The sequence below is a fragment of the Neoarius graeffei genome, chromosome 22, assembly GCF_027579695.1.
Source record: "Neoarius graeffei isolate fNeoGra1 chromosome 22, fNeoGra1.pri, whole genome shotgun sequence".
In the NCBI taxonomy this organism is placed as follows: Eukaryota; Metazoa; Chordata; class Actinopteri; order Siluriformes; family Ariidae; genus Neoarius; species Neoarius graeffei.
In genome coordinates this window covers 34,173,644-34,200,304 of record NC_083590.1, presented here as the reverse complement: position 1 = coordinate 34,200,304, position 26,661 = coordinate 34,173,644, and the positions used below count along the sequence as shown (strand labels likewise).

General features: G+C 42.2%; 2 protein-coding genes across 3 annotated transcripts in view; both read right to left on the bottom strand.

Annotated features, from left to right (window-relative positions):
- The window catches only part of top2b (DNA topoisomerase II beta), a 132,315-nt gene extending 126,172 nt beyond the window's left edge, over positions 1 to 6,143 (bottom strand). For both annotated transcript variants that reach the window (XM_060904758.1, XM_060904759.1), the window contains exon 1: positions 5,634 to 6,143. In XM_060904758.1, the coding sequence (XP_060760741.1) occupies positions 5,634 to 5,675 (42 nt within the window). In that variant the 5' untranslated portion in view covers positions 5,676 to 6,143. The remainder of the gene's footprint in view (positions 1 to 5,633) is intronic.
- Positions 6,144 to 14,669: 8,526 nt separating this feature from the next.
- The window catches only part of ngly1 (N-glycanase 1), a 60,778-nt gene continuing 48,786 nt past the window's right edge, over positions 14,670 to 26,661 (bottom strand). Inside the window, exons 9-12 of the mRNA XM_060904757.1 lie at positions 23,970 to 24,152; positions 22,119 to 22,307; positions 21,816 to 21,993; positions 14,670 to 16,674 (exon numbers count right to left, since the gene is read on the bottom strand). Coding sequence (XP_060760740.1) covers positions 16,499 to 16,674; positions 21,816 to 21,993; positions 22,119 to 22,307; positions 23,970 to 24,152 — 726 coding nt within the window. The 3' untranslated portion in view covers positions 14,670 to 16,498. The remainder of the gene's footprint in view (positions 16,675 to 21,815; positions 21,994 to 22,118; positions 22,308 to 23,969; positions 24,153 to 26,661) is intronic.

Here is a 26,661-nt window from a genome sequence, read left to right as displayed (position 1 = left end):
TGGAATTACATCCTGACTCCTACTTGTTGGACTTTTTATTTTTTATTCATTCATTCATTTTATTGTTACTTTTTTCTTTGTTTATAATTGTAAAGCGTCCTTGGGTTTCTTGAAAGGCGCTATACAAGTTGAACTTATTATTATTATTATTATTATTATTAAACCGTCCAATAAAAACATCGAAAGAAAACGTCAGACATGCTGGAATTTTCCGCTTCATTATAAGCGATCTCATTGGCTGCCGATGATGTCCCCTACTAGACGGACAAAGCCGACTGATTTTAATCGCAAAAGTTTGACCTGGTCTATTATCATTATAGCTTCCATCAAAGATTGGTTAACTAAACGTCAACAAACCGACGTGACTGATGGCGCACAAAACCAGACGACTGTCACGACAACGAAAATGTCAATTTTGATCACAGCGACTGGCTCAAAAAGCACGCGCTGGACAACTTAATTCATTAGTTTGGGTTTGCAGAAAGACTACGTACTTATAAAACACTCTCACGAAGTGAAGTTGTCCAAATTTGTCAAATACAGCATCATTTCAAATAATAATCATCATAAGCATTTTTGGCAGTGTGATGTCACTGGGATCCGTTTAACATAAGGCGGCTCTGGGTTATTCTTTTGTTAAAGGCTCACAGTGTTTATAAGTACATAATCTTTCTGCAAACTTAAAGTCTGAATGAAGTTTTCTTTTCCTGTAAATAAGTTTTAATCTTAATCTAGTCCATTTAATAAAGAGCTAAAATTTAAACTTTTTAATATGCAGTTGCCTTACTTTTCTTTTCAGTGTGTATCTTAGTTACACATATATTACGGTAATTGCATCAGCAACATTCTAAATCATTACAGTTATAGGAATACAGCAACTTATTTTAAGGTGGCAGGTCTTAGGTTCAGATCCCTTTGTGATCAACAGGAGGTCATGATGATCGATTCTCTTCAGTGGATTACATAAGATGGAGCAAACCACTGCTCATATTTTCAAGCACATTTTTGTTACAGCACGACTTGATCAGAGATAATTAAGAGATCCCCGTAGATTTACAATCCATCATATACCTCAGTAATCTATAACAAAACAGTTTAACTTGCATGTTGAACTTTAAAGTGCATATCCTGGAACAAAATCGTTTTTTTAATATGAAAGAATGTCCCTTTACACGCTCATCCAGAAGGGTAATTTCGCACAAGGCCATCTGTCTACAGCAGAAAAAAATAAAGTAACAAAACGCATCTGGAAAAATCCCAAGGGAGTCTGGAGCCAGATTCGTGGCGTCACCTGCGGAAGCGCCAGCAGGCTGCGCGAGCTTTGCACGGTTTCAGTGCACAGCCTGTGTAGACCAAGCGCTCCCATTTCTCTCTCATTGTCCGGTCTTTTGGGAAACGATGAGTACTAATCCCATCAAGATTGGTGTTGCTACACCCTCCTACGATACATCTGTTAACCATTTTAATAATTACGCGATAACGTTAAAGAAATTTGCAGAAAACCACCAGGCCGTTTTCTCAAACAAACCAGCGCTGACGTAGGATTCAGAGGGAGGCGTCCCGCACGCCACGTCACGAAAATCAATGTTTGCCGGGAAATCCAAATGCCGAGTTTTTTCAGAGGCGGACCAATTCACCTCAAATGGCTTGAGTTCAACTGAATTTTTCTGGTATTGTGCAAGGTAAAAAAATTGCACAAAATGTTACAGATATTTGACCAAAGTTTAATATAAAATAGGAGAATTACATTGATCTCGCTCCTGAATTTACCCGTAATATGCACTTTAAGGTGAAATTTCAAATGTGTATACATTAATATTATTTATGTCAGAAATCACTGAAACATTGGTAAAATCTATCATCTTTTGGCTGCTCCTGATTAGGGGTCGCCACAGCGGATCTTTCGTCTCCGTTGCTCCCTGTCTTCTGCATCCTTCTCTACCACACCTGCCACTTTCATGTCCTTTCTCACCACATCCATACATCTCTTCGTTTTCGTGTGCCTGGCAGCTCCATCCTCAACATTCTCCTTCGCACATGCTCTGCATCTCTTCTCAGGATGTGCCCGTACCGTCTCAGTCTCATCTCTCTTAGCTTCATTCCCAAGCTCTCCACATGTGCTGTCCCTCTGATGTGCTCGTTCCTTATCCTGTCCAACCTCCCATCGCAAACCTTAACATCTTCAACTCCGCCACCTCCAACTTTGCCTCCTGTCTCTTCGTTAAGGGTACAGGCTCCAATCCATACATCACAGCTGGTCTCACTACTGTCTTATACATCTTTTGCTGGGACTTTCCGAACACAAATGACTCCCGAAATCCTTCTCCAACTGCTCCACCCTGTCTGCGCTCTCTTTCTCACCTCACTATTCCTGCACAGTTGACCCCACGTACTTGAATTCACCAACTTTCTTTACGTCTACTCCTTGCATCTTCACTACACTCTCTCACTGATGCACATGTATTCTGTTTTGCTAATCATGTATCTAAAACCTCTCAGACACCCTGAAAATGCACCTGGGCGCATCTATTGTCAAAAAGTTTTCCACAGGGGCATGCCCCCGGACCCTCCTAGTTTCGCTTTGCACCATTGGTGCTCAATTATCTGTGTATTATCATGCCAGGTGGTGTAGTGGTTAGCACTGTTGCCTCACAGCAAGAAGGTCCTGGGTTCGAGCCCAGCAGCCAGCGAGGGCCTTTCTGTGCGGAGTTTGCATGTTCTCCCGGGGGTTTCCTCTGGGTGCTCCGGTTTCCCCCACAGTCCAAAGACATGCAGGTTAGGTTAACTGGTGACTCTAAGGGCCTCTGCATGCTCTTGCGACAAGGCTTTCGCAGATAGCTTTTTGCAGACAGTTGTAATTTATCGTTGAGTGGGGAGTAAAGGCCAATTTATGCTGACAACCCAGTCCTCGTAGACGGCGTCGCAGATAGTGTCTGCGTAGCCCCCCCCACCTTTGCAGACGCTCTGCGCGCACCTTCCAAAAATTGTGACCACTGCAGAAGCCTCGCAGACAGCGTCGCAGACAAGAGGGCTCTGATTGGTCCACTCTACATCTGCTGTACACGCACTTCCGCTTCCCTACTTTCCCGGTTTGGTTTGTTTTCACGGCCGCCATTTTTAAAAACACGAGCGAAGATGGAGCAGCACGAAGAGCGGTTGATCGAGGAAGTGCGGACATCTATACGACTCCAGTTCTAGTCATTATAAGTAACCGGAGGATAAACACTCCACTAACCACACCCACCAACTACTCCTAGCGATTTCGCGACTTCGCGCCCCCTTGCGTTGTGGCAGTGAATAACATCGCGCACGCCTATTACTCCCCGCTCAACAATAAATTACAACTGTCTGCGAAAAGCTATCTGCGAAAGCCTTGTCGCAAGAGCATGCAGAGGCCCTAATAGGCGTGCGCGATGTCATTCACCGCCACAACGCAAGGGGGTGCGAAGTCGCGAAATCACTAGGAGTAGTTGGTAGGTGTGGTGTGTGGAATGTTTATCCTCCGGTTACTTAGAATGACTAGAACTGGAGTCGTATAGATGTACATACTTCCTCACTTCCTCGATCAACCGCTCTTTGTGCTGCTCCATCTTCGCTCGTGTTTTTAAAAATGGCGATCGTGAAAACAAACCAAACCGGGAAAGTAGGGAAGCGGAAGTGCGTGTACAGCGGATGTAGAGTAGACCAATCAGAGCCCTCTTGTCTGCGATGCTGTCTGAGAGGCTTCTGAGGTGGTCACAATTTTTGGGAGGTGCGCGCAGAGCATCTGTGGGGGGGGGGGGGGGGGGGGGGGGGGGGGGCTATGCAGACGCTATCTGCGAGGACTGCGTTGTCAGCATAAATTGGCCTTTAAAGTGCTGATGACACGTTTTTGACATCTTTGGCGATGTTTTATAACATAGCATATAACATAAAACATCTGTTGCCAGATACTGCTGAAGTTTTCCAGCCCAAAATATGTTCAAAACCCACCAAAATGCACTTGAAACCGCCTAACTGGGCGGGATTCCTCCCAATCTGGCAACACTGCCAGTATTCCGCAGGGGTCTACTCGTAGCTATGCCGGATCCAAAGACAGTCCTCCTGTCAGAACATGTGTTGTGAAACGACATAAGATAAAGGTACGTAGAGCTATAGATTCTACATGATAATCATAAATGTAATCATAAAGTCGGCGTGATATCAGTCATGTATTTGCCTGTGAAAGCTTGCGGCTTTCATGTAACTGCCGCCTAGCAACGAGAGGCAAAGGGTAAAGAGGGTAGGCTATCATACATTCTATTCGGAAGAGATCAACACAATTCTAGACTCCCAGAAGAGGAAGAGCTAGCACTAGAGAGTTCACCGGCGTTTTCATGCGCCATTTCCATTGAGTAGAACAGCCAGTGAACCGCAGCGTGTTCTCCCGCTGACGTCACAACATGGCCGCGAGCCACGGACCCAGTTTTCTTGCGCTGTGCAATTAAAAGTTGGATATTCGCGTAACAGCTTCTTTTCACGTAATTATAACAGAAATCTAACATGTTTGCCGTGTTGTACAGTTTATTTAAGAAATTGCATAGAGTCATGTTCGTGTCATCAGCACTTTAATTGAGCGTAGGTGTGAATGTGAGTGTGAATGGTTGTCTGTGTCTATGTGTCAGCCCTGTGATGACCTGGCGACTTGTCCAGGGTGTACCCCGCCTTTCACCCGTAGTCAGCTGGGATAGGCTCCAGCTCGCCTGCGACCCTGTAGAACAGGATAAAGCGGATAGAGATAATAAGATGAGGTGGGAATACACATCAACGTTACTGGTATGGAAAACTGAAAAATTATCATCTATCCTGTTTTTTTTTTTTTTACCTAATGCCTCCTGTCCGATCCAGAACATATTCCCAGCGTGTTCCCGGGCCGGACTCCGGATTCACCAGGCGAACTGAATAAACCTATCAACACTGGAATGGTTATGCTCACCTGGGGTCAAAGGTCATATTTACACCTGGGTTTTGTTTACTGACGTCATAGATCACTCTGGAGCCAGAGTTTTAGGCTGTCGTGTTCACTTTTGATTAAATAAACAACACAAATATGGTTAAGTTTGTTAGAGCTCAATTAATGGATGTACATGACCACAAAGTTGTTGTTTTTTGTTTGTTTTTAAATCCCCAGCATCCATAAGTTTTCTATCCACACTGAAGCTCATTTATTATTTCTCACTCACTGACATCCCAGCATCTTTACAGCCTTTATTCTTACTCAAATTAATTTAATTTAATCCTTAATATGTGTGAAGGAAAGGCTAGTGAGGCGAAACAAAAGGGCTCTCGGGTGCTTGCTAGCTTTGAGTCCAAACAATCAACTAAAAAAAAATAAAAATTATCCTGGGGAAGGTTTTAATATTGTAATAATTAACACTATCATACTGTCTTGTATAATTAAGTTTTCAGCCACTCGATATTTTCTAGACGTTTATAAAAAAAGAAGTGTTGTATTAGCTACAGGCTAAGCTAAGGGCTAAGCTAAGGGCTAAGCTAAAGTTCCCTGAGAGAGAGCGCTGGCGCGGCTCGGTGTAACAATGCCGGATAATCGGGTGTTTATAGCGGGTTAATTACACTGAGGGAATAACGCGTGTGTGTGTGCGTGTTTTACTCACCACCCAGTTCAGCCCTCCGCTTCCGGCACCACTGTTAGACATTTTCTCCCGGCTATTGTCTTTCCGAGGTGTTAAAAACGAGCAGTGTTTATATTATTTAAAAAAAAAAAACCCTGTCCTTAAATGTGTCGCTGTGGTGTTGAATGGCCTTCCATGTGCGAGCTGGGTGAATTACATGGAGCCCCGGGGAGCGGACAGCACTTGGGCTGCTATTGTTAAACTCGAGCCGCGGTGCAGCAGCAGCAGGCCTGAGCGCCTCTCACTACACAAACACCCCCCCTCTCTCTCTCCCTCCCTCTCTCTCTCCTTCCTGCTGCCAGCGAACTCTCTCTCTCTCTCCCCCCGACACTTCACATTCTAATAAAGGCTAAGCGGGAGCGCGGTGTATCCCTCCTCACGCACAGCGCGGGTTTATCGCCACATTTCCCGGATTTTCACTGAAAACAATAACACGGCGCTGCTGCTGCTGCTGCGGCTCTCCGTCCGGCTTCACTTCAGTGTCGGCGAGGAGGCGGGCCCCGGAGTCTCAGAGCACCAATAGGAGAGCAGCAAATACAAGCCGACCAACAGGATGCTGAGAAAGAGAGGCGCTCAAGAACCGACCAATAGGAAGGAAATCCGAGGCGCCGGTTACTAGATAAAGCAATAAGACATCTCGGATATTTTGGGAGAGACTTACACACACAGATAAAAACACAGTTATACAGAGCAAGAGAGACAGACACACAGACACATCATGAGGGACAGACAGATAGAGACACACAGACACATCATGAGGGACAGACAGATAGAGACACACAGACACATCATGAGGGACAGACAGATAGAGACACACAGACACATCATGAGGGACAGACAGATAGAGACACACAGACACATCATGAGGGACAGACAGATAGAAACACAGACACATCATGAGGGACAGACAGATAGAGACACACAGACACATGAGGGACAGACAGATAGAGACACACAGACATCATGAGGGACAGACAGATAGAAACACAGACACATCATGAGGGACAGACAGATAGAAACACAGACACATCATGAGGGACAGACAGATAGAGACACACAGACACATCATGAGGGACAGACAGATAGACACAGACACACAGATCATGAGGGACGGACAGACAGACAGACAGACCATGAGGGACAGACAGACAGACAGACACACCATGAGGGACGGACAGACAGACACACCATGAGGGACAGACACACAGACACACCATGAGGGACAGACAGATAGACAGACAGGCACACCATGAGGGACGGACAGATAGACACACAGACACACCATGAGGGACGGACAGACAGACAGACAGGCACACCATGAGGGACGGACAGACAGACACACAGGCACACCATGAGGGACGGACAGACAGACACACAGGCACACCATGAGGGACGGACAGACAGATAGACACACAGACACATCATGAGGGACAGACAGACACTCTGACACCATGAGAGACCGACAGATAGAGACAGACAGACAGACACGCACCATGAGGGACAGACAGATAGACAAACAGACACATGAGGGACAGACAGAGACACAGAAAGACAGACAGCCACATCATCACACACACACACACACACACACACACACACACACACACACACACACACACACACACACAGAGACACACAAACATTAAGAGACACCGAAAGACAGATAGACACACAGACACATTAAGAGAATCAGAGAGAGAGAGAGAGAGACAGAAACAGGCACATCATGACAGACAGACAGAGATATAGAGACAGACCCATGAAAAGGCACAATCCGGTGATGTTGCATAGAGTTAAACATTTAAATAATATTTGACACTGCAAAAAATTAATTTAATTAAGTAATTGAAAAGCAACCGAATAACAAAAGTACCAAACTTCTTGTTCCACAAAGATAAATGACGACAGAAACATTGAGGTCTGGTCTTTTACATGACCTTGTGTGTGAATCATAAAAACAGAAACAAAATAACCCATAAAAGTTTGACACACTGGAGGTATTGATCGCTCTACACCCTGCTGCCTAATGATCATTATAAAACATTTCATTCCTTACTATAAACATGAGTAAATGTTTTAATCAGTGTTTCAATTGCAATAATTACAAGTTACAAATACAATTTCTCTAAACAAGATTAAAATTAGAGATGTGCTGATTCCATCAGGAGCCGTCATATCTGTACGAATAACAGAAAAAAGTTGTATCGATGCATCCCCAATTAAAACACAAATTTGGAGAAACAATTTTTAAAAATGATGAGAATTATTACAGAAGATTCACATTGTTACTTAAAGTACCTTAGAAAGCACTTCTCTATCCCTCATATTATCACATTACATTTACACTTTTCTAACGAAAAGAACATCATTCGAAAAGTAAGACTGTGCTTAAAGTCTTTACTCACATCATCTCGGACTCTCCAGAACATTTATTTTGCTTGTCAAACTACAGAATTGGTACAGTGGTGCTTGGTTTGCGAGTGGCAAAAGTATGTGAACCTCTAGGATTAGCAGTTAATTTGAAGTCAGGGTGTTTTCCATCAATGGGATGACAATCAGGTGTGAGTGGGCATGTACAGACTGCTGACGGTCAGTTAGTTGATAGTTTCCCCTTGTTAAATGGTTACTAAAATGCTGTTTACAGTGCTGAGCGTAAATGAGTACACCCCTTTGAAAAGTAACATTTTAAACAATCTCAATGAACACAAACAATTTCCAAAATGTTGACAAGACAAAGTTTAAAATAACATCTGTTTAACTTATAACGGGAAAGTAAGGTTAATAATATAACTTAGATTACACATTTTTCAGTTTTACTCAAATTAGGGTGGTGCAAAAATGAGTACACCCCACAACAAAAACTACTACATCTAGCACTTTGTATGGCCTCCATGATTTTTAATGACAACACCAAGTCTTCTAGGCATGGAATGAACAAGTTGGCGACATTTTGCAACATCAGTCTTTTTCCATTCTTCAACAGTGACCTCTTTTAGTGACTGGATGCTGGATGGAGTGTGATGCTCAACTTGTCTCTTCAGAATTCCCCAAAGAAAATAATTTCTTTCCACCACAAAGGTGAAGGCTACAAGAAGATCAGCAAAGCTTTACTTATCAGTCAGAATACTGTAGCAAAAGTGGTACAAAAATTTAAGAAAGATGGAACTGCAACCATCTCACAGAGATGTCCAGGTCGTCCACGGAAGTTAACACCTCGACAGGAGCGTCTCCTGACGAGAAGGGTTGAAGAAAAATCGGCATACGAGTTCACTGCAGTTATCTAAAGAAGTAGAAAGCCAAACTGGGGTGACTATTTCCCGTGACACAATACGGCGTACACTGCAGAGGAATGGCATGCATGGATGCCGTCCACGAAAGAAGCCTCTCCTGAAGCCCAGGCACAAAAAAGCCCACCTAGAGTTTGACAAAGATGAAGACTACTGGGACTCTATACTCTGGAGTGATGAGACAAAGATAAATGTTTTTGGAACTGATGGCTTCAAAACTGTATGGCGTCGCAAAGGTGAGGAATACAAAGAAAAATGCATGGTGCCTACAGTGAAACATGGTGGTGGCAGTGTCCTTATGTGGGGCTGCATGAGTGCTGCTGGTGTCGGGGAGCTGCATTTCATTGATGGCATCATGAATTCACAGACGTATTGCTCTATACTGAAAGAGAAGATGCTACCATCACTCCGTGCCCTTGGTCGTCATGCACTTTTCCAACATGACAATGATCCTAAACACACATCTAAGGCCACTGGTGGATTTCTGAAGAACAGCAGGGTGAAAGTGATTCAGTGGCCAAGTATGTCTCCTGATCTGAACCCAGTCGAACACCTTTGGGGAATTCTGAAGAGACAAGTTGAGCATCACTCTCCATTCAGCATCCAGTCACTAAAAGAGGTCATTGTTGAAGAATGGAAAAAGATTGATGTTGCAAAATGTCGCCAACTTGTTCATTCCATGCCTAGAAGACTTGGTGCTGTCATTAAAAATCATGGAGGCCATACAAAGTACTAGATGGGGTGTACTCATTTCTGCACCACCCTAATTTGAGTAAAACTGAAAAATGTGTAATCCAAGTTATATTATTAACCTTACTTTTCCGTTATAAGTTAAACAGATGTTATATTAAACTTTGTCTTGTCAACATTTTGGAAATTGTTTGTGTTCATTGAGATATTGTTTAAAATGTTACTTTTCAAAGGGGGTGCACTCATTTACGCTCAGCACTGTAAAATAGCCAACTGGTGAGTAATGAAGCAGACAGCTTGTCTGATAAATCTGCACTGTTGCTTTTATCAAAATGTAAAGTAAAAATCAAAGAGTCAAAATGCACGACATGGTTACTTCAAGTTCCTTCCTATTGTTAACATAATTTGGAAACATAAAATGTTATACATTACACTTCTAACCCCACCATCTTTTTACATTCCTTCAGCTGCAGCTGGTGATGTATTAGACAGTCAGAAAACCCAGGCGAGACGTCATAAGACGCTCCAGGAAATCCACAGAAACCAGAAGCCAAACAAGGCTTCAGTTACTCACCTCCTAAACCTGGAGTTTGAATCCAGAAGGCGTTTCATCACATCCGATACGTTAAAAGAGCGAGGCAGAGCAGAGCAGATACAATCCTGGAGGCCTACCCATGTTTCAGGGAGTTAGATCATGTAAGTAAGTATTGTAATGTTTACCGCTCGCAACCAGTTCTGACTTGTTTACTAGTACAAAGAGACAGACACATCAGTCATCAGAGTTGGACTACTAGCAATAATGTTTCAGTGAATTTCCTCTAGGTTTCGATGCATCTTTCAGGTCCTAGATGAGTTGCAGAGAATCATTCGGCTGACGAATCCCCGGTCCATCTCGGAGATGAAAGATAGATGGGAAAACTTCTCCTCCAAGGTCCAGTTTTATGCAGTCATGAAGGCAACTATGAAACCTCCAAAAACCATGGATGGAGGTGAGGTCACTACTTTGATCTGTGTACATTTATATTTAAAGAACATCTAGCATGGCAACATGACTGACATGTAAAGCTCATAGGCAACGGTTTTCAATTTATGCATATTTGAAACTTTATATGTTAAAAAAAACCTCTGTAATTTCCTTTTGGTCCCAAGAAGTATCGTTAAGTAATAATTAAAATAAGTTAGTGCGGATCACAGCAAATTTCTGTTCGGCGATTTTCGTGACTACTCAGTGCGTGACGTCATTCAAGACAAACAAACTGAGTTGAGTCCACTTCTGTTTATTTACATTGCCGTTTGGCTTGAGTGCAGACGTGCATTCGGGAATTTCCAAAGAAAAACCATGCCTTATTGTTGTGCAGTGAACTGCAACAATGGGACCGGTTCAGAAAGAAGTTTTTACCTTTCTCTGAGAGAGGAGAAGAGGCGGAGTGAGAGGGTTGGCTTTTTCCGAAAAAGGAGAAGAGGCGGAGAGAGTGGATTGTGCACGTGAAGCCAGAGGGTTGGCTTTTTCCAGAAGAGGAGACGAGGCGGAGAGAGTGGATTGTGCGCGTGAAGCAAACTCAAGCGGTCAAAGAAGAAACGGAGCAGCAACGCTCAAGCAAAAAGGAGAAGATTGGAGGAAAACATTTTTACCTTTGCTTGCAATTGACAAGTCAAGAATCCTGAGGGATCCTGTACAGTCATTGTGGAAATGAGACAAAGGGATATTTCCTCGCTTAGAGTCGGCTGTAAATAGTATAATGCCACGGATGGCAGGCTAATGTGGCCTACCGGTGCACTGTCCAGTAATCGTTCCCTATATCCACTAGGGAGGCGGTTTAATTATTCTTCAAAAGGGCTCTTAGTATTACGACAAAAGTAGGAATTGATCATAACTACCAGGATGAATCGTTTGGGCGCGAGTCTTGTTGAGGTCCGGCGTCACCGCGATCAGAGTCGGCCGAGTCGCTGTCCGATTCCAAGGCCGCACGGTCAAACCAGTGAGCCACGTTCACCAACTGCTTTGCAACAGCCATAGGTTCATACATATATGGTTTCACCTCTCGATATTCAATCTGGAGAGTTCCTACTTCAAAGTCGCCATCGCTTTCAGACATTTTACACAACCTCTCATGACCAAAGTCCGTACACGCGTGCTCGATTCGTAGGTAAACACAGAGCTGCTCCCGGTCTGTTTGGCTTGAATGACGTCATGACGACGGTCCCCTGGCGGTGAAAGTGCGCATAAGTGAGATGTAAACAAACCTTCGGAAATTGGGCAAAACAGTAGATTTTAACCGTTTTATTCAGTTTTAGGGTGCAAATTAGACACCAGGAAGACAGAATTTGCTTTTTGGGTCGTTCTTCTAGACAATAAAGTTGATATTCTACGTTTCACCTCCAGCCGTTGCCTATGACCTTTAAGCTTTTTGAATCATTTGAACCCTTTTAAGGTCTCATGATGAGCGGTTATTTATACTGCCTTGTGCTGTGCTTTCTGTCAAAACAGTGAAACATGCAACAGCTGTATTCAGAGCCCTGCCACAGCTCTTCCCATCCAGCACCATACCACCCGAGAAATTGGGAACAAGCAGTGAGGCATTCTTCCATGTTCTTAAGGTAAGATGTAATAAAATCATCAGGTGGTACATTACAAGGATATATATTGTCACATACATAGAGATACATGAAGTAAAAGCATGTTTTGAAATTGCTATTGGCTGTTCAACCTTCCTGTCTGGTGGCTGTTCAACCTTCCTGTCTGGTGGCTGTTCAACCTTCCTGTCTGGTGGTGTCGTGGGTTGGTTTGGATTTAAAGTTTCAAGGTTTATTGTCATGTACTCCAAGAGGCATTTATCAGTAATGAAATTCTTGAGCTCATGTGTCTCTTCTCAACTTGAAGGAATAAATAAATATAAATAGAGGAGAATTACAGAAGAAATGTTAAGATATCTGACAGTTCAGAAACTGCTGGTGTGGGCCCGGATGCTCTAGAATCTTCTGCCAGATGGCAGTAGGGTGAAAAAGGTTATGGCTGGGATAACTGGGGTCACTCAATATCCTTTTGGCTTTCCTTTGGCAGCGCTGACTATAGATCATGTGAATACTTGGTAACTCAGTCCTAGTGATGCGCTGTGCTGTGCTGATCTGACCTGACAACCCTCTGCAGAGCTTTTCAGTCATGGGCAGTACTGTTACCATACCATGCTGTAATGCTGCCAATCAGAATACTTTCAGTAATACATACAGTAATTCACTCACCTCACTCTCCGGTTTAACATCACATTTTCCACTTCCTACCGGGTCTGATGTTGCATGGCGACATAACGCCCTCTTCCATACTTGTCTCTCCTTCGCATCAACAGCTCTGAGACCCGACACTTTGAGATCCTTTGTCGCACGCTCACCCCAGGTCTTACGGGGTCTACCCCTCTTCTTATTTCCTCTAACTTGGAAATCCAAAATCTGTCTCGTCCACCCATTGCTTCTCTGTACGTGGCCGTTCCACATTAAGCACCTCAGCCGGAGAGCTTTTTCCAGGTCTTGAAGCTTAAGTGTCTCCTGTAAGGCAGAGGTACTCACTCTGTCCTCAGGCTTAACGTGGCACAGCCACCTCAGCATACAACGTTCATTGTGCTCCAGCCTTTTCAGGTCACTGGACTTCAGGGGCCAGCACTCACTGGCATAGATCATGGCACTCCTCACGCAGGTATTATATATCTTGCCACGAGTGGCAAGTGAGATGCTCTTGCTTGCCAGGATTGGCAGGAACTCCCTGAACTTGCCCCAAGCACATCTCGTCCTTGTGATTGTTGCAGCTTCGCAGCCCCCACCAGGTGTCAAACTATCACCCAGATAACAGAAAGAGTCAACCACTTCCAGCTTGTGGCTGTCGACAACATGATCACACGCTCTGACATCAATAGGTCTTGCTGTACCCAGGCATCTGCTACACCTGTAGGCAGGGTCGGCAGCCAGTCTACCACGGATATTGCTGCATCTCTTGGGAATCCAGTGAGAACATCCATTACAAAAGATGGAATTACTACCAACTCCACTACGACAGACACCACAAGGGAACTTGTCCGAGTCTTTCAAGTTGCTGAGACTGGGACCACAGAATATCACCTTGGTTTTACTCATGTTCACTTTCAAGCCCTTTGACTCCAATCCTGACTTCCAGACCCGCAATTTCTCCAAGACACCCTCTAGAGACTCAGACATTACGACCAGGTCATCTGCATATAGCAGCTCCCAAGGACAACCTGTGCCAAAGTCCCTCGACAGAGCTTCCAGGACAATGGTGAATAACAGAGGGCTCAGCACAGACCCCTGATGAACACCGACTTGGACTTCAAAATCAATACTGAAAAGATTAAAAGTTGGTTAATACGGCACTGCCATATTTATAAAGAGGAAAGAGTACAGGCAAACATACAGTGAAATTTGATTTCTGTATTTAACTCATCTCTCTGAAGAGCAGCTGGCAGCTCTTTGACCATTGACTTTCATTACAGGACAAGGTGTGTGTACCTAGTGCTTTCCTAATCTAATCTAAACTTCTTTCTTGATCCTCTTTGTCATCCAGGCATCAGAAGACCATGATGCGTGCCTGCGCCAGAGGCTCCCATCGTCCCCAGTTGTGCTCCTGTCCGAAGACAACTGTATGATTGCCGTGGGAAACAGACCAGTCGCCACCTTCGAGACTAAGAAAGTCGATGACAGCCTGTTGTATCTCTTGGGGTACTACTACGCGTTGCACCTTACCTACCCAAAATGTATTGCAACTCTACTGTCAGTCTTGCAGACTGAGGTGCTTGAGGATGCAATACATGAGCGAGATTCGACAGCATTGTACAAGAAAGCCAATGCCGAGTGGAGGGCTTTCATCGAGTAAGCTTGTTCTGCGTCATTGATCTATAGGAACCTGTGTAATGTAGTGATCTTGTGTTTTGGCGGCAGCCAAAATAGTGTTAGCCTTTTCCTGTTTTCACTAATGCAAAAGTTAAAACAATGTTACTGCTGAAGAATTTCTGAAAAACCTATACGATCACAAAGTGGGTAAATCCTGCATGTTATTCTTTTATTTCTCATCTCATATTCTGTGTTTTATAAGCATTACGTGAAACAAATAATGCATCTTCTTATCTTTATGCATTTCCTTTTGTTATAGTACATAGTCAGTAGTGTGCTTGCTAGTGGCAGTCAGAATCGCCAGATGTTCTTGTACTGTTTGTTTATTTCGGAATGCAAAAATAAAAATCACTGATTTCAAGAACTTCTCTTATTTTAAGATTTTTTGCTAGTCTTTAATCTTGCATCAATTCTTGCAGCTAGCTAAATAAAAAGAAGAAAAATCTCATTTTAAGATTTTATTTGCTAGTTCTCATTTTTAAAAAAGATACGAATTCTTATAATCCGCTCAACTAGGGACTACAATACTCATTTCAAGGAATTCTGTCTTAAGTGTGATTTCATTACTTGAAGTAAGCACGGATTGCTTCAATTTTAGCATTTCTGTCTAGTGATAAGACATTTTGAATATTCAGTGCCTAGACTTTTTTGCTAGTTTTAAGAATTCTAATCAAGTAAATTTTTCTTACCCCACTGGCAGCTTTTTTTGTTTTTGCTCAATACAAACAATTTGGCTAGATTCAGAATTATTTGGCTTATTTTGAGAGGGGCCGTTTTTGCAGTGCTGTTTTATTTAAAGAACAGGGATCTATCAAAGTCTGATCTTCACAACACGTTTGTGGAAGTGTATCATGGCACAAACAAAGGAGATTTCTGAGGACCTCAGAAAAAGCATTGTTGATGCTCATCAGGCTGGAAAAGGATACAAAACCATCTCTAAAGAGTTTGGACTCCACCAATCCACAGTCAGACAGATTGTGTACAAATGGAGGAAATTCAAGACCATTGTTACCCTCCCCAGGAGTGGTCGACCAACAAAGATCACTCCAAGAGCAAGGCGTGTAATAGTCGGTGAGGTCACAAAGGACCCCAGAGTAACTTCTAAGCAACTGAAGGCCTCTCTCACATTGGCTAATGTTAACGTTCATGAGTCCACCATCCGGAGAACACTGAACAACAATGGTCTGCATTGCAGGGTTGCAAGGAGAAAGCCACTGCTCTCCAAAAAGAACATTGCTGCTCGTCTGCAGTTTGCTAAAGATCACGTGGACAAGCCAGAAGGCCATTGGAAAAATGTTTTATGGACGGATGAGACCAAAATAGAACTTTTTGGTATAAATGAGAAGCGTTATGTTTGGAGAAAGCAAAAACACTGCATTCCAGCATAAGAACCTTATCCCATGTGTGAAACATGGTGGTGGTAGTATCATGGTTTGGGCCTGTTTTGCTGCATCTGGGCCAGGACGGCTTCCCATCATTGATGGAACAATGAATTCTGAATTATACCAGCGAATTCTAAAGGAAAATGTCAGGACATCTGTCCATGAACTGAATCTCAAGAGAAGGTGGGTCATGCAGCAAGACAACGACCCGAAGCACATCCCAGAGTTGAAGCTGTTCTGTACGGAGGAATGGGCTAAAATTCCTCCAAGCCGGTGTGCAGGACTGATCAACAGTTACCGGAAATGTTTAGTTGCAGTTATTGCTGCACAATGGGGTCACACCAGATACTGAAAGCAAAGGTTCACCTACTTTTGCCACTCACAGATATGTAATATTGGATCATTTTCCTCAATAAATAAATGACCAAGTATAATATATTTTTGTCTCATTTGTTTAACTGGGTTCTCTTTATCTACTTTTAGGAGTTGTGTGAAAATCTGATGTTGTTTTAGGTCATATTTATGCAGAAATGTAGAACATTCTAAAGGGTTCACAAGCTTTCAAGCACCACTGTACAAGGCTGCTACACTCTTATCAAGCATCTTCCATTTCCACAAGAATCTCAAACGAAGACGTCTCGGCATCCTTTAAACTCTGTCTGAACAGCTGGGCGTGTTGCCAAGCAGCCTGTCCGTCTCCTCCAGTCAGCTCTGCTTCTACCACCACTTCTCCAGACCCTGTGAGGCCTTTCGGCGAGTGCATTTTCCCATCTGCAAAACCCAAGCAATGATACTGTTAAATTATATCGCACAGAGCATAGAAGTGCCTTCAATGGACATTTAACAAGTTCGGGTTTCTCTATAAAAGCCAAAACGCTGACCGTTTTGACTTCAGACGCCAGAAGACCAGAGGCCACTTGGCCCATCAGTGCATGCCCTGTAGGAGATATACTCAAGCTGAAGATAAAACATCAGGCTGTTGCTGAGATACTGCCTCGCTTCCTGTTTTTAGTCACCCTCTAAAGTAGCAAATAATGCTAAATCTTGTTTCTTAACTTCAGCACGTCTTGCTAATTAGACTTTATGTGACATGTTTGTCAATATAATATTGCTCAGATGCAGGTATGCCTTCACATTCAGTTTGACGACTTAGCAGTCTGATCTGCTTGCGGCTTAGGAACGAAACACGATCCGTATCAAAAATCGTATCGAGGAATTTAGTTTTTGGACTGAACTCACAATGCTGTGATCCAAATTTGGTGATGGCACTAAATTTGTAAAAGACGACGACAAAAAATTGTTTTTAATATGTAGTGAAAATTCATTATGTCTGATTATTATAACTATTCTTTAAGTTCGTTTCTTAAGACACGTATTTTTTAGTATGTTACCTCGTTTGTTGACAGTTTCGGCGAACACTTCCGCCTTCTTCAAAACAGTCACCAGATCACCTGATCTGGTGACTGTTTTGAAGAAGGCGGAAGTGTTCGCCGAAACTGTCAACAAACGAGGTAACATACTAAAAAGTACGTGTCTTAAGAAACGAACTTAAAGAATAGAATGAATAGATAAATTGTTTTATTTATTAAAATTTCAAGATGCAACATCCTGTTTGACACGTCACAAATTCCTTATTAGCTCATCCGGCCGACGAGCTTATGCCATCGTGTGTTGTCCATCGTCCGTCCGGCGCCATTCACAATTCAGGAAAATCGCTTCTTCTCTCTCAATTCTTCACCAAGTTTTATTCTTTTTGGCAGGAAGGTAGGTCTGCCTGGGGTGCATATGGCTTCTACCCAAATTTGCATAAATGCAATTAATAATGAAGATATGGAGTAATTAAGCCCTAACGAGCAGTTTCCACACAAATCGCTTCTTCTCCCTCAACTCTTCACTGATTTTGATTCTTTCTGGCATGAAGGTAGGGGTACCTACAGTGCATTTAACTTCGACCCAGATTTGCTTCATTACAATTATTAACAAGAGTGCTCCGAGAGCACAATATCCCCAGCTGGAAACTTGGCCATAACTCTGGTAAAACATGACAGAATTGAACGAAAATGCAATACTGACGTATAACAAAGAATCCTGCCAAGTTTCGTGAAATTCCTCCAAAAATTGTGGGAGGAGTTGATTTCAGAAGGTGAGTACCCTTCCTGGGACAGACAGAAATCGCCACGACATAATCCCCCTTTGGGCCAGCGGGGGATAAAAATTGAGGGAATTCGATTCCAGAAAGCAAGCACACCTGGATGAAATTGCCCAAGTACAAGTTTATTAATGATCAAGGGCATAACTCTGGTAAAATTTGCCCAAATTGAACGAAATTTCAGTATGCGTGTAACTGTCATATAAACAAAGCCTTTTGCCAAGTTTGGGGAAATTCGTCCAAAAATTGTGAGAGGAGTTGATTTCAGAAGGCAAGCACACCTTCATGAAATTGTCAAAGTATAATTTTGTTAATCAAAGGCTGTAACTCTGGTTAAACGTGACCGAATTTAATGAAATTGCAATATGCGTATTACCAACATATAACAAAGATTCCTGCCAAGTTTCGTGAAATTCCTCCAAAAATTGAGAGAGGAGTTGATTTCAGAAGGCGAGTCCCCTTTCCTCTGATGGACGGACGGACGGATGGATGGACGGATATCGCCACAACAATCTCCCTTCGGGCCTTTCGGCTAACGGGGATAATGAAGTTATGGACTAATTAAACCTTAATGACCAGTTCAAAAAGAAAAATAAAATCGCTTCTCGGTCAATTCCTCGCCATTTTAGATTCTTTCTGGCAAATAGGTCGGTATTCCTAGGGTGTATATAGCTTGTATATAGTGTATATACAGTGGTATGCAAAAGTTTGGGCACCCCTGGTCAAAATTGCCATTACTGTGAACAGTTAAGCAAGTTGAAGATTAAATGATCTCCAAAAGGCATAAAGTTAAAGATGACTCGTTCCCTTTATATTTTAAGCAAAAACAGTTTTTTATTTTTTTTTATTTTCATCTATTACATTTTCAAAATTAAAGGAAAAGGGCCCAAAGCAAAAGTTTGGGCACCCTGCATGGTTCATACCTGGTAACACCACCTTTGACAAGTATCACAGCTTGTAAACACTTTTTGTAGCCAGTTAATAATCTTTCAGTTCTTACCTGGGGGATTTTCACACATCCGTCCTTGCAAAAGGCTTCCAGTTCTACAAGTTTCTTGGGCTGTCTTGCATGCACTGCTCTTTTGAGATCTATCCACAGATTTTCAAATGATGTTTAGGTCAGGGGACTGTGAGGGCCAGGGCAAAACCTTCAGCTTGTGCCTTTTGAGGTATTCCATTGTAGATTTTGAGGTGTGTTTTGGATTATCGTCTTATTGTAGGACCCATCCTCTTTTTAACTTCAACTTTTTTACAGATGGTGTGACGTTCGCTTCCGGAATTTGCTGGTATTTATTCGAATCCATGCTTCCCTCGACCAATGAAATGTGCCCTGTGCCACAACACAACCCCAAAGCATGATCGATCCACACCCATGCTTCAGAGTTGGAGAGGTGTTCTTTTCCTGGAATTTGGCACCCTTTTTTCTCCAAACATACCTTTGCACATTGTGGCCAAAAAGTTCTATTTTGATTTCATCAGTCCACAGGACTTGTTTCCAAAATGCATCAGGCTTATTTAGATGTTCATTTGTAAACTTCAGACGCTGAATTTTGTGGCTAGGACGCAGGAACGGTTTTCTTCTGATGACTCTTCCATGAAGGTCATATTTGTTCAGGTGTCGCTGCATAGTAGAACAGTGCACCACCACTCCAGCGTCTGCTCAATCTTTCTGAAGGTCTTTTGCAGTCAAACAGGGGGTTTTATTTGCCTTTCTAGCAATCCAACGAGCAGTTCTTTCAGAAAGTTTTCTTCATCTTCCAGACCTCCCTTGATCGCCACTGTTTCTGTTAACTGCCATTTCTTAATAACATTACGATCTGAGGAAACAGCTACCTGAAAACACTTTGCTACGTTCTTGTAGCCTTCTCCTGCTTTGTGAGCATCAGTTATTGTATTATTCAGAATGTGAGGGAGTTGCTTAGAGGAGCCCATGGCTGTTGATTTTAGGGACAAGTTTGAGGAGTCGGAGAATTTATACAGCTTTGAAATCTGCATCATCTGACCTTTCCTAACGAAGAATGTGAACAAGCCACAGCTCAATAAGCTAATTAAGGTCTGGAACCTTGGTAAAAGTTACCTGAGAACTCAAATGTATTGGGGTGCCCAAACTTTCGCATGGTGTTCCTTTTCTTTTTTCATTCTCCAATTGTACAAAAAAATAATACTTGCAGAAAACGCTGAAAAGAAATGTCTCGTCTTTACCTTTATGCCTTTTGGTGATCAGTTCATCTTCTGCTCACTTAACTATTCACAGTAACAGACATTTTCAGCAAGGGTGCCCAAACTTTTGCATGCCACTGTAGCTTGCAACATTGATTGCACAAGGTGGCCCACTTTAGATCGTTCCTTCTGGACTAGATGGGGCCAGAGTGAGCTACGCCATCAGTCTCGTTATTAATATATTATGTTACATTACAAGCATTTAGCAGACGCTCTTATCCAGGGCAACAAGACTAGGGAGCGGTTGGGGGTTAAGTACCTCACTCAAGGACATTTCAGCCATTCCTGCTGGTCCAGGGAATCAAACCAGTGACCTTTTGGTTTGAAAGCTGCTTCTCTAACCATTCGGCCATGGCTTCTCATAATATTCTGTGTCATTATGGAAGGACTCTCCAGTGTTTTGTATCAGTCGGTAATTTTTCCACCATGGATCAGTCCTTCATGGGAGCTTGTGTTTTGCAGCGTCTCTCCGATCTTAACTTCTCGATTGAAGGAAAAAAAAAACCTACCTTGTTTTATGCACGTTTACGGAAGCCGCGAGAGGCCCTTCATATAATCTTTTTTTTAATTCACCTTGTTATCCCGAGATAACGACATAATTAATTCAGGATCTCGAGAAAACAACACAACTAATTAGAGATCTCGAGAAAACAAAACCGTTATTTCGAGATCTCGAGAAAACAAAACAATTATTTCATGATCTCAGCTGGATCACTGTATCTCCGTCGGTAGAGACGAAGCCGGGCCAGTCTTCTGCGGAGGTGGCGCGGACTAATTTTGAAATTATCCCTTATTAAAAGACTTAATGCAATCTCTCCCTGTGTCAACCCCTGATCAAAGTATTGCCTTATTAGGTGATCGATTATTCCAGACATTCTAATGACCAAAGTTGCGTCTATACAGAATGAGAAATAGCCCCAAAGTCAGCATATCACAAGTCTCTTGGCGCACCTGAATGAACCATTTCTCAGCTGTTTACTCGAGATCTCGAAATAATTGTTTTGTTTACTCGAGATCTCAAAATAACGGTTTTGTTTTCTCGAGATCTCGAATTAGTTGTGTTGTTTTCTCGAGATTCTGAATTAATTATGTCGTTATCTCGGGATAACAAGGTGAATTTAAAAAAAAAAAAAAAAGGATTATATGAAGGGCCTCTCTCGGCTTCCGTAGACGTCCCAACAATTAATGTAACTAAAAATGCAACATCGTGTTTAATTCATAAAAATTACAAATCATTGGTAAATTCCGAAAAGTAGAACACAAAAAGAGGGGAAAAAAAAAAAAGACTTTGCAACATGCTGTTTTAGAAAAACAATCAAGGTCATGTAGTAGGATGTATCACACCACCCTGTTGTTGATTATTTTCCTATAAAACAGCCAACCCCATCACGTTTTATTCCTTACCCTTCCATCAAGCATATCTGTATTATTACCTGGAATACCAATAGTTGAATGAACTATTCATATCTACAATGACTTAACTGTCTGATCACGGCTCAATTCTAGTACTGAATGATCTCTCCAGTAGGATTTTTTTTTTTACCTCCAGGAAACTCGACGGTGGATTGTGAAGAGCGTAATCTCCAGCGGACAGCACCAGAGTGGAAGGTTTGACTGACGGCTCTGACCGAGACTGATTTAATTGTCATCCCCACAGGAGCGCACACAATCCTCCAACACAGCCTGCCTAAGGAAGAGCCCTCTGTTCGAGCGAGGTACACCTAAAAACCAAAAAAACCACACAAACCGTGAGGGACTGAATATAAGAAAGAATAATTCATATGCAGGCAAATTTCATGACGAATAAGTAACTGTAGATTATTAAAAGCTCCAGATTCGCTCTAACCATTTGCCAGTCATGTTCTTCATTCCTGAACACACACTCATTCTTCCACACGCCCTTCTCCCAGCCCAGAATCTTCTCTTGGTTGTTGTGCACTCGACAGTAACAGTCTTTGACCACGTTGTATTGTAGGTGGAAAGTCTTTGAACACTTCTCTGACTCGGTGGGGATAAACACAAACTCCGTGGCTTTCTGGAAATTAATCAACAAATACGGAAAAAGACGACATCACAATAGGAAGCGCATCAGCTTACACTGGTTGTCTACAGGATACTTAGGAATCGACAAACTCTACACTACCGGTCAAAAGTTTGAGGTCACCCAGACAATTTTGTGTTTTCCATGAAAAGTCACACTTTTATTTACCACCATAAGTTGCAAAATGAATAGAAAATATAGTCAAGACATTTTCAGGGGTGATAGCGTTCCGGCGCCGCGCCGGATTTCCGGCGTACCGTGGCTGGGGGGAAAAAAAAAAAAAAAAAAATCTAGTTCGCCCATTCCCTTTACTGTCTATCTGCACATCTCAGAATGACACAGGACAATGGGCGAACTAGATTTTTTTTTTCCCCAGCCACGGTACGCCGGAAATCCGGCGCGGCGCCGGAACGCTATCACCCCTGCATTTTTCTGGCCATTTTAAGCATTTAATCGACCCCACAAATGTGATGCTCCAGAAACTCAATCTGCTCAAAGGAAGGTCAGTTTTATAGCTTCTCTAAAGAGCTCAACTGTTTTCAGCTGTGCTAACATGATTGTACAAGGGTTTTCTAATCATCCATTAGCCTTCTGAGGCAATGAGCAAACACATTGTACCATTAGAACACTGGAGTGAGAGTTGCTGGAAATGGGCCTCTATACACCTATGGAGATATTGCACCAAAAACCAGACATTTAGGTGGGGTTTACATTAGACCGTATCAGCGGATCATCAGATTAACGTTTTTAAAAACGATTAGCGTGCACACAGCAACGCCAATACACGATTCGCGTGCACACAGCAACGCCAATACACGGATACGCTAATCACATGACTAATTAGACGGCACGCAAGTTGAAATGTGTAAATGTGTAATGTGTAAATTTCTCCTCAGCGGCTCGGCTCCGCAGGCATCCTGCGCTCCAAATCACTCCGCCCTGAACAGCGAGTGCCCTCTGGAGGGTGCGCACTCCGGCCCTGTGCAGCTCACAGAGCGCGCAAGTGAAGTGCACGAGCAGTGATTCGGGACTGAGCCGCTGTGTGTGTGATCCCAGTGCATATCGGGCATGCACGTCACTTAACACTTGCAAGTGGAAGGATGGCAAGCCTAAAGACAATCATAACTACACAATGGGCAGTATTTGCATCAGTATTTGCAGTATTTTCATACTTTTATACTCTCTAATGAAAGGTGATACAAGGCGGAAGTCCGCGCCGTTTTTCAGCAGTCGCGTCACATGACCAATGCCAGCGAATCAGGAAGGTGGATGTCACAGTGACGTTGTCCAATGACGACATCAGCTAGAGCTCAGCACAGCGCATCCTCAATGTTTACACAGCACCAGACCAGACACGAACTGGGTTGAATACGTGGACCCTGGCGGATTCCCGTTTCCCGGCGTTTTAATGTGAACGGACAATGCATCCGTGAAGAAAACGAGACAGATACGGTCTAATGTAAACTTGGCCTTAGTAGAATTTAGCTAGAATAGTCATTTAGCACATTAGCAATGTATAGAGTGTATTTCTGATTAGTTTTAAGTGATCTTCATTGAAAAGAACAGTGCTTTTCTTTCAAAAATAAGGACATTTCAAAGTGACCCCAAACTTTTGAACTTTTGTATGTCTTTTCTTTATAAAAGAGCATCTCTCACCCCTTCGGAAGCAGCAGCACCACCACCGGTCTCTCCACGAGCAGCCCTCCAGGCGAGAGACCCTGATATCCGGCCTCCCATCTCTCCCGGCTTTGGGCTCTTAGGAGAAATGAACTCCACCAGCTCTACTAACAACCTCTCCAGCAGCTCCCGCTTCCTCTCAGCGCTCAGTGGCTGCTGCCTCTGTGCACACAGTCCAGACCAAATTCAGATTTGTTGTTCAAGGAATAAAACAATGGCATGTGCTGATACAAGAAAACAAAATCACCATTCTAACGGTGGCGCGATGTGACCCGATGCAAAAGTAGAGTTACTCTCACCACCCCAGAGGTGGATGGTAACGAAGTACGTTTACTTGAGTACTGTACTTAAGTACACTTTGAGTATCTGTACTTTACTTGAGTTATTTTTTTTGGCAACTTATGACTAACTTCACTACATTTGAAAGACAAATATCGCACTTTTCACTCCACATTGCAAAAAATAAAAATCTTAGGAAGTTTATTTGTCTATTTTCAAGTCAAAACATCTAGCCACCCCTATTATAAGACATAATTGCCCAACAAGCAAAACCTCATTTAGCTAGAAAGGCTAGTTTTTAGACAGTCCATCTTGAAAATCTTGTATAGACAAAATGTCTTGAAAAAGTCTTATTTGGAGCACCTTTGAAAATAAAACAAGTTTTTTTTTAAAACAAGTAAGTACATTTTGGACATTTGTCAAATGCGGTTCATCTTGTTTCAAGAAAAAAAAAAAAAGTATGCTTGTTTTGGGAATAAATGAACTTTACTGAAATCTTTGAATCTTTCATTACAATTCAACTCCACCTTACAGATCCTAAGTTTCCTGCGACTGTTTTCTCAGTCATTCAGAGTGAGCTCCTTCTAGATGCTGTACAGACTCTAGACCAGACAAGTGCCTTCAAAAAGCCTATGAGTGAGTGGAGGGCGTTTTAGTGAGGGCTTTTTGGAACGCTGTGAGTTAAGTTCAGTGGGTTTTTGTTTGTTTTTGTGCCTGATCTTGTAAACCCCTCGTACACATGAATAGTCAGTGCCCCCAAAATGCACTGTTGCTTTGGCGTTGTGTAAGCACTGTAAGTCAAAATGCGTAGACTTTTTTTTTTTTTGGTGCCTGAGGTCCTGGGGAAGTGGAATCTTAAGAGATGTTTTAATGTTTGAATGTTGAAATGGGAAAAAAAATAAACTTGTTGCAATGCTACACGTGTCGTCAACTTGATTCGAGATAGTCTCTGGTCTCATATCTAGAGTATTTTACTAATTACAGGTCACAAAAGGAGAATCTTTTAAGCTAGCAATGCTTAGTTGTAGAATTTAACAATCCTAATATTAGTATATTTATCTTAAATTCAGTTTTTACTGCTAAGACTTTGTCATGAATTTAAGTGAAATACCCTTAAAATGAAATAAATAAAAATGACTTGAATGGCTAAATGTAAGAAATACGATCTTGTTATAAGAACTATTTGGATTATTTTGAGTTAATCAGATCTCGCATAATAAGTTCCCCAATCTTATTTTGGAATTATTTCATCTAAAAACAGGTTAGATTTTTCATCTTACTTTAAGAAATCTTACCAAGTCAAATTTGACTAGTTCTATTGGCAGATTTTTTTCACCTGATTCAAGCAAATATGCTTTGTTTTAATCTTTTATTTCTTATTTTTGAAAAGCCATTTTTTGCAGTGCACTGCATTTCTATCAAGTTACTCGTTACTATGAAGCAGCTTTGAAAGTGGATGTTTTTTTCTTTTCTTCTCTAAAACGTGATTGGTTTTTTCGCAGGTGACACCGAGACAGTCTATCAGTAATCACTAGGGTCACATCACGTCTATAGTAGGGTGCATCAGTTGGCCCCAAAAATGGAAAAAAGTTCCTCCGATCATGATGCATTTTTGTTTTTATGTTCCTTTTGGTAAGAAAACACACTGGGTGAAATATTTTGACAAAATTCAAAAGTTTAATGGTGGCACCAGGAGCTCAAAGTTATGGAAAAAGCTGCTATTTTATGACTTTTATGACAAAATTTCGATCACTTTTCATGAAACATTATGGCACCTTATAGAGTATACCAAATATCTTAGATCCACATTTTTAGTACATATTCTAAATATATCATCAAGCACAGTTTGAGTTTTAGCTGTTCATTGAATCATTGTTCAACTACTTTTAAACAATACAAAATGTATTATGAATCACATTAATGCTTCTCAATCCCTTGCAGAGGTTCTTAACATGATCTCTGGCTCACAAGAAATCAATAAATGGAGTCCAACATTGTGATTCAAACCTTACTCGAAAACATAAAATAAGCGTTTTTTGGCAAAAAATGAACCTCATGGTGCCACCATTAGACTTTTGAATATGGTCAAAACATTTTACAGGATGTCTTTATTGGTGAAAAGGAACACCCAAACAAAAACGCATCAGATTTTATGAAAGTGAGGGCAACTGATGCACCCTAGTCTATAGACTATAAAATCAAGTTCAATTATTTCCCAATTATTATTTTTCTGGAGAATGCACGCACTCATGGCCCATGAATCCACGTTTCAGTTTTCAGAAAGGATGAAAGATTCATTTTGTTTGCCACGTCACAGCCTTCAAAAACTCGCCGTCCGACCGATGGAAGCATATTGAGGGAGATAAACGTTTTATTCCAAGAGAAAGCTTGC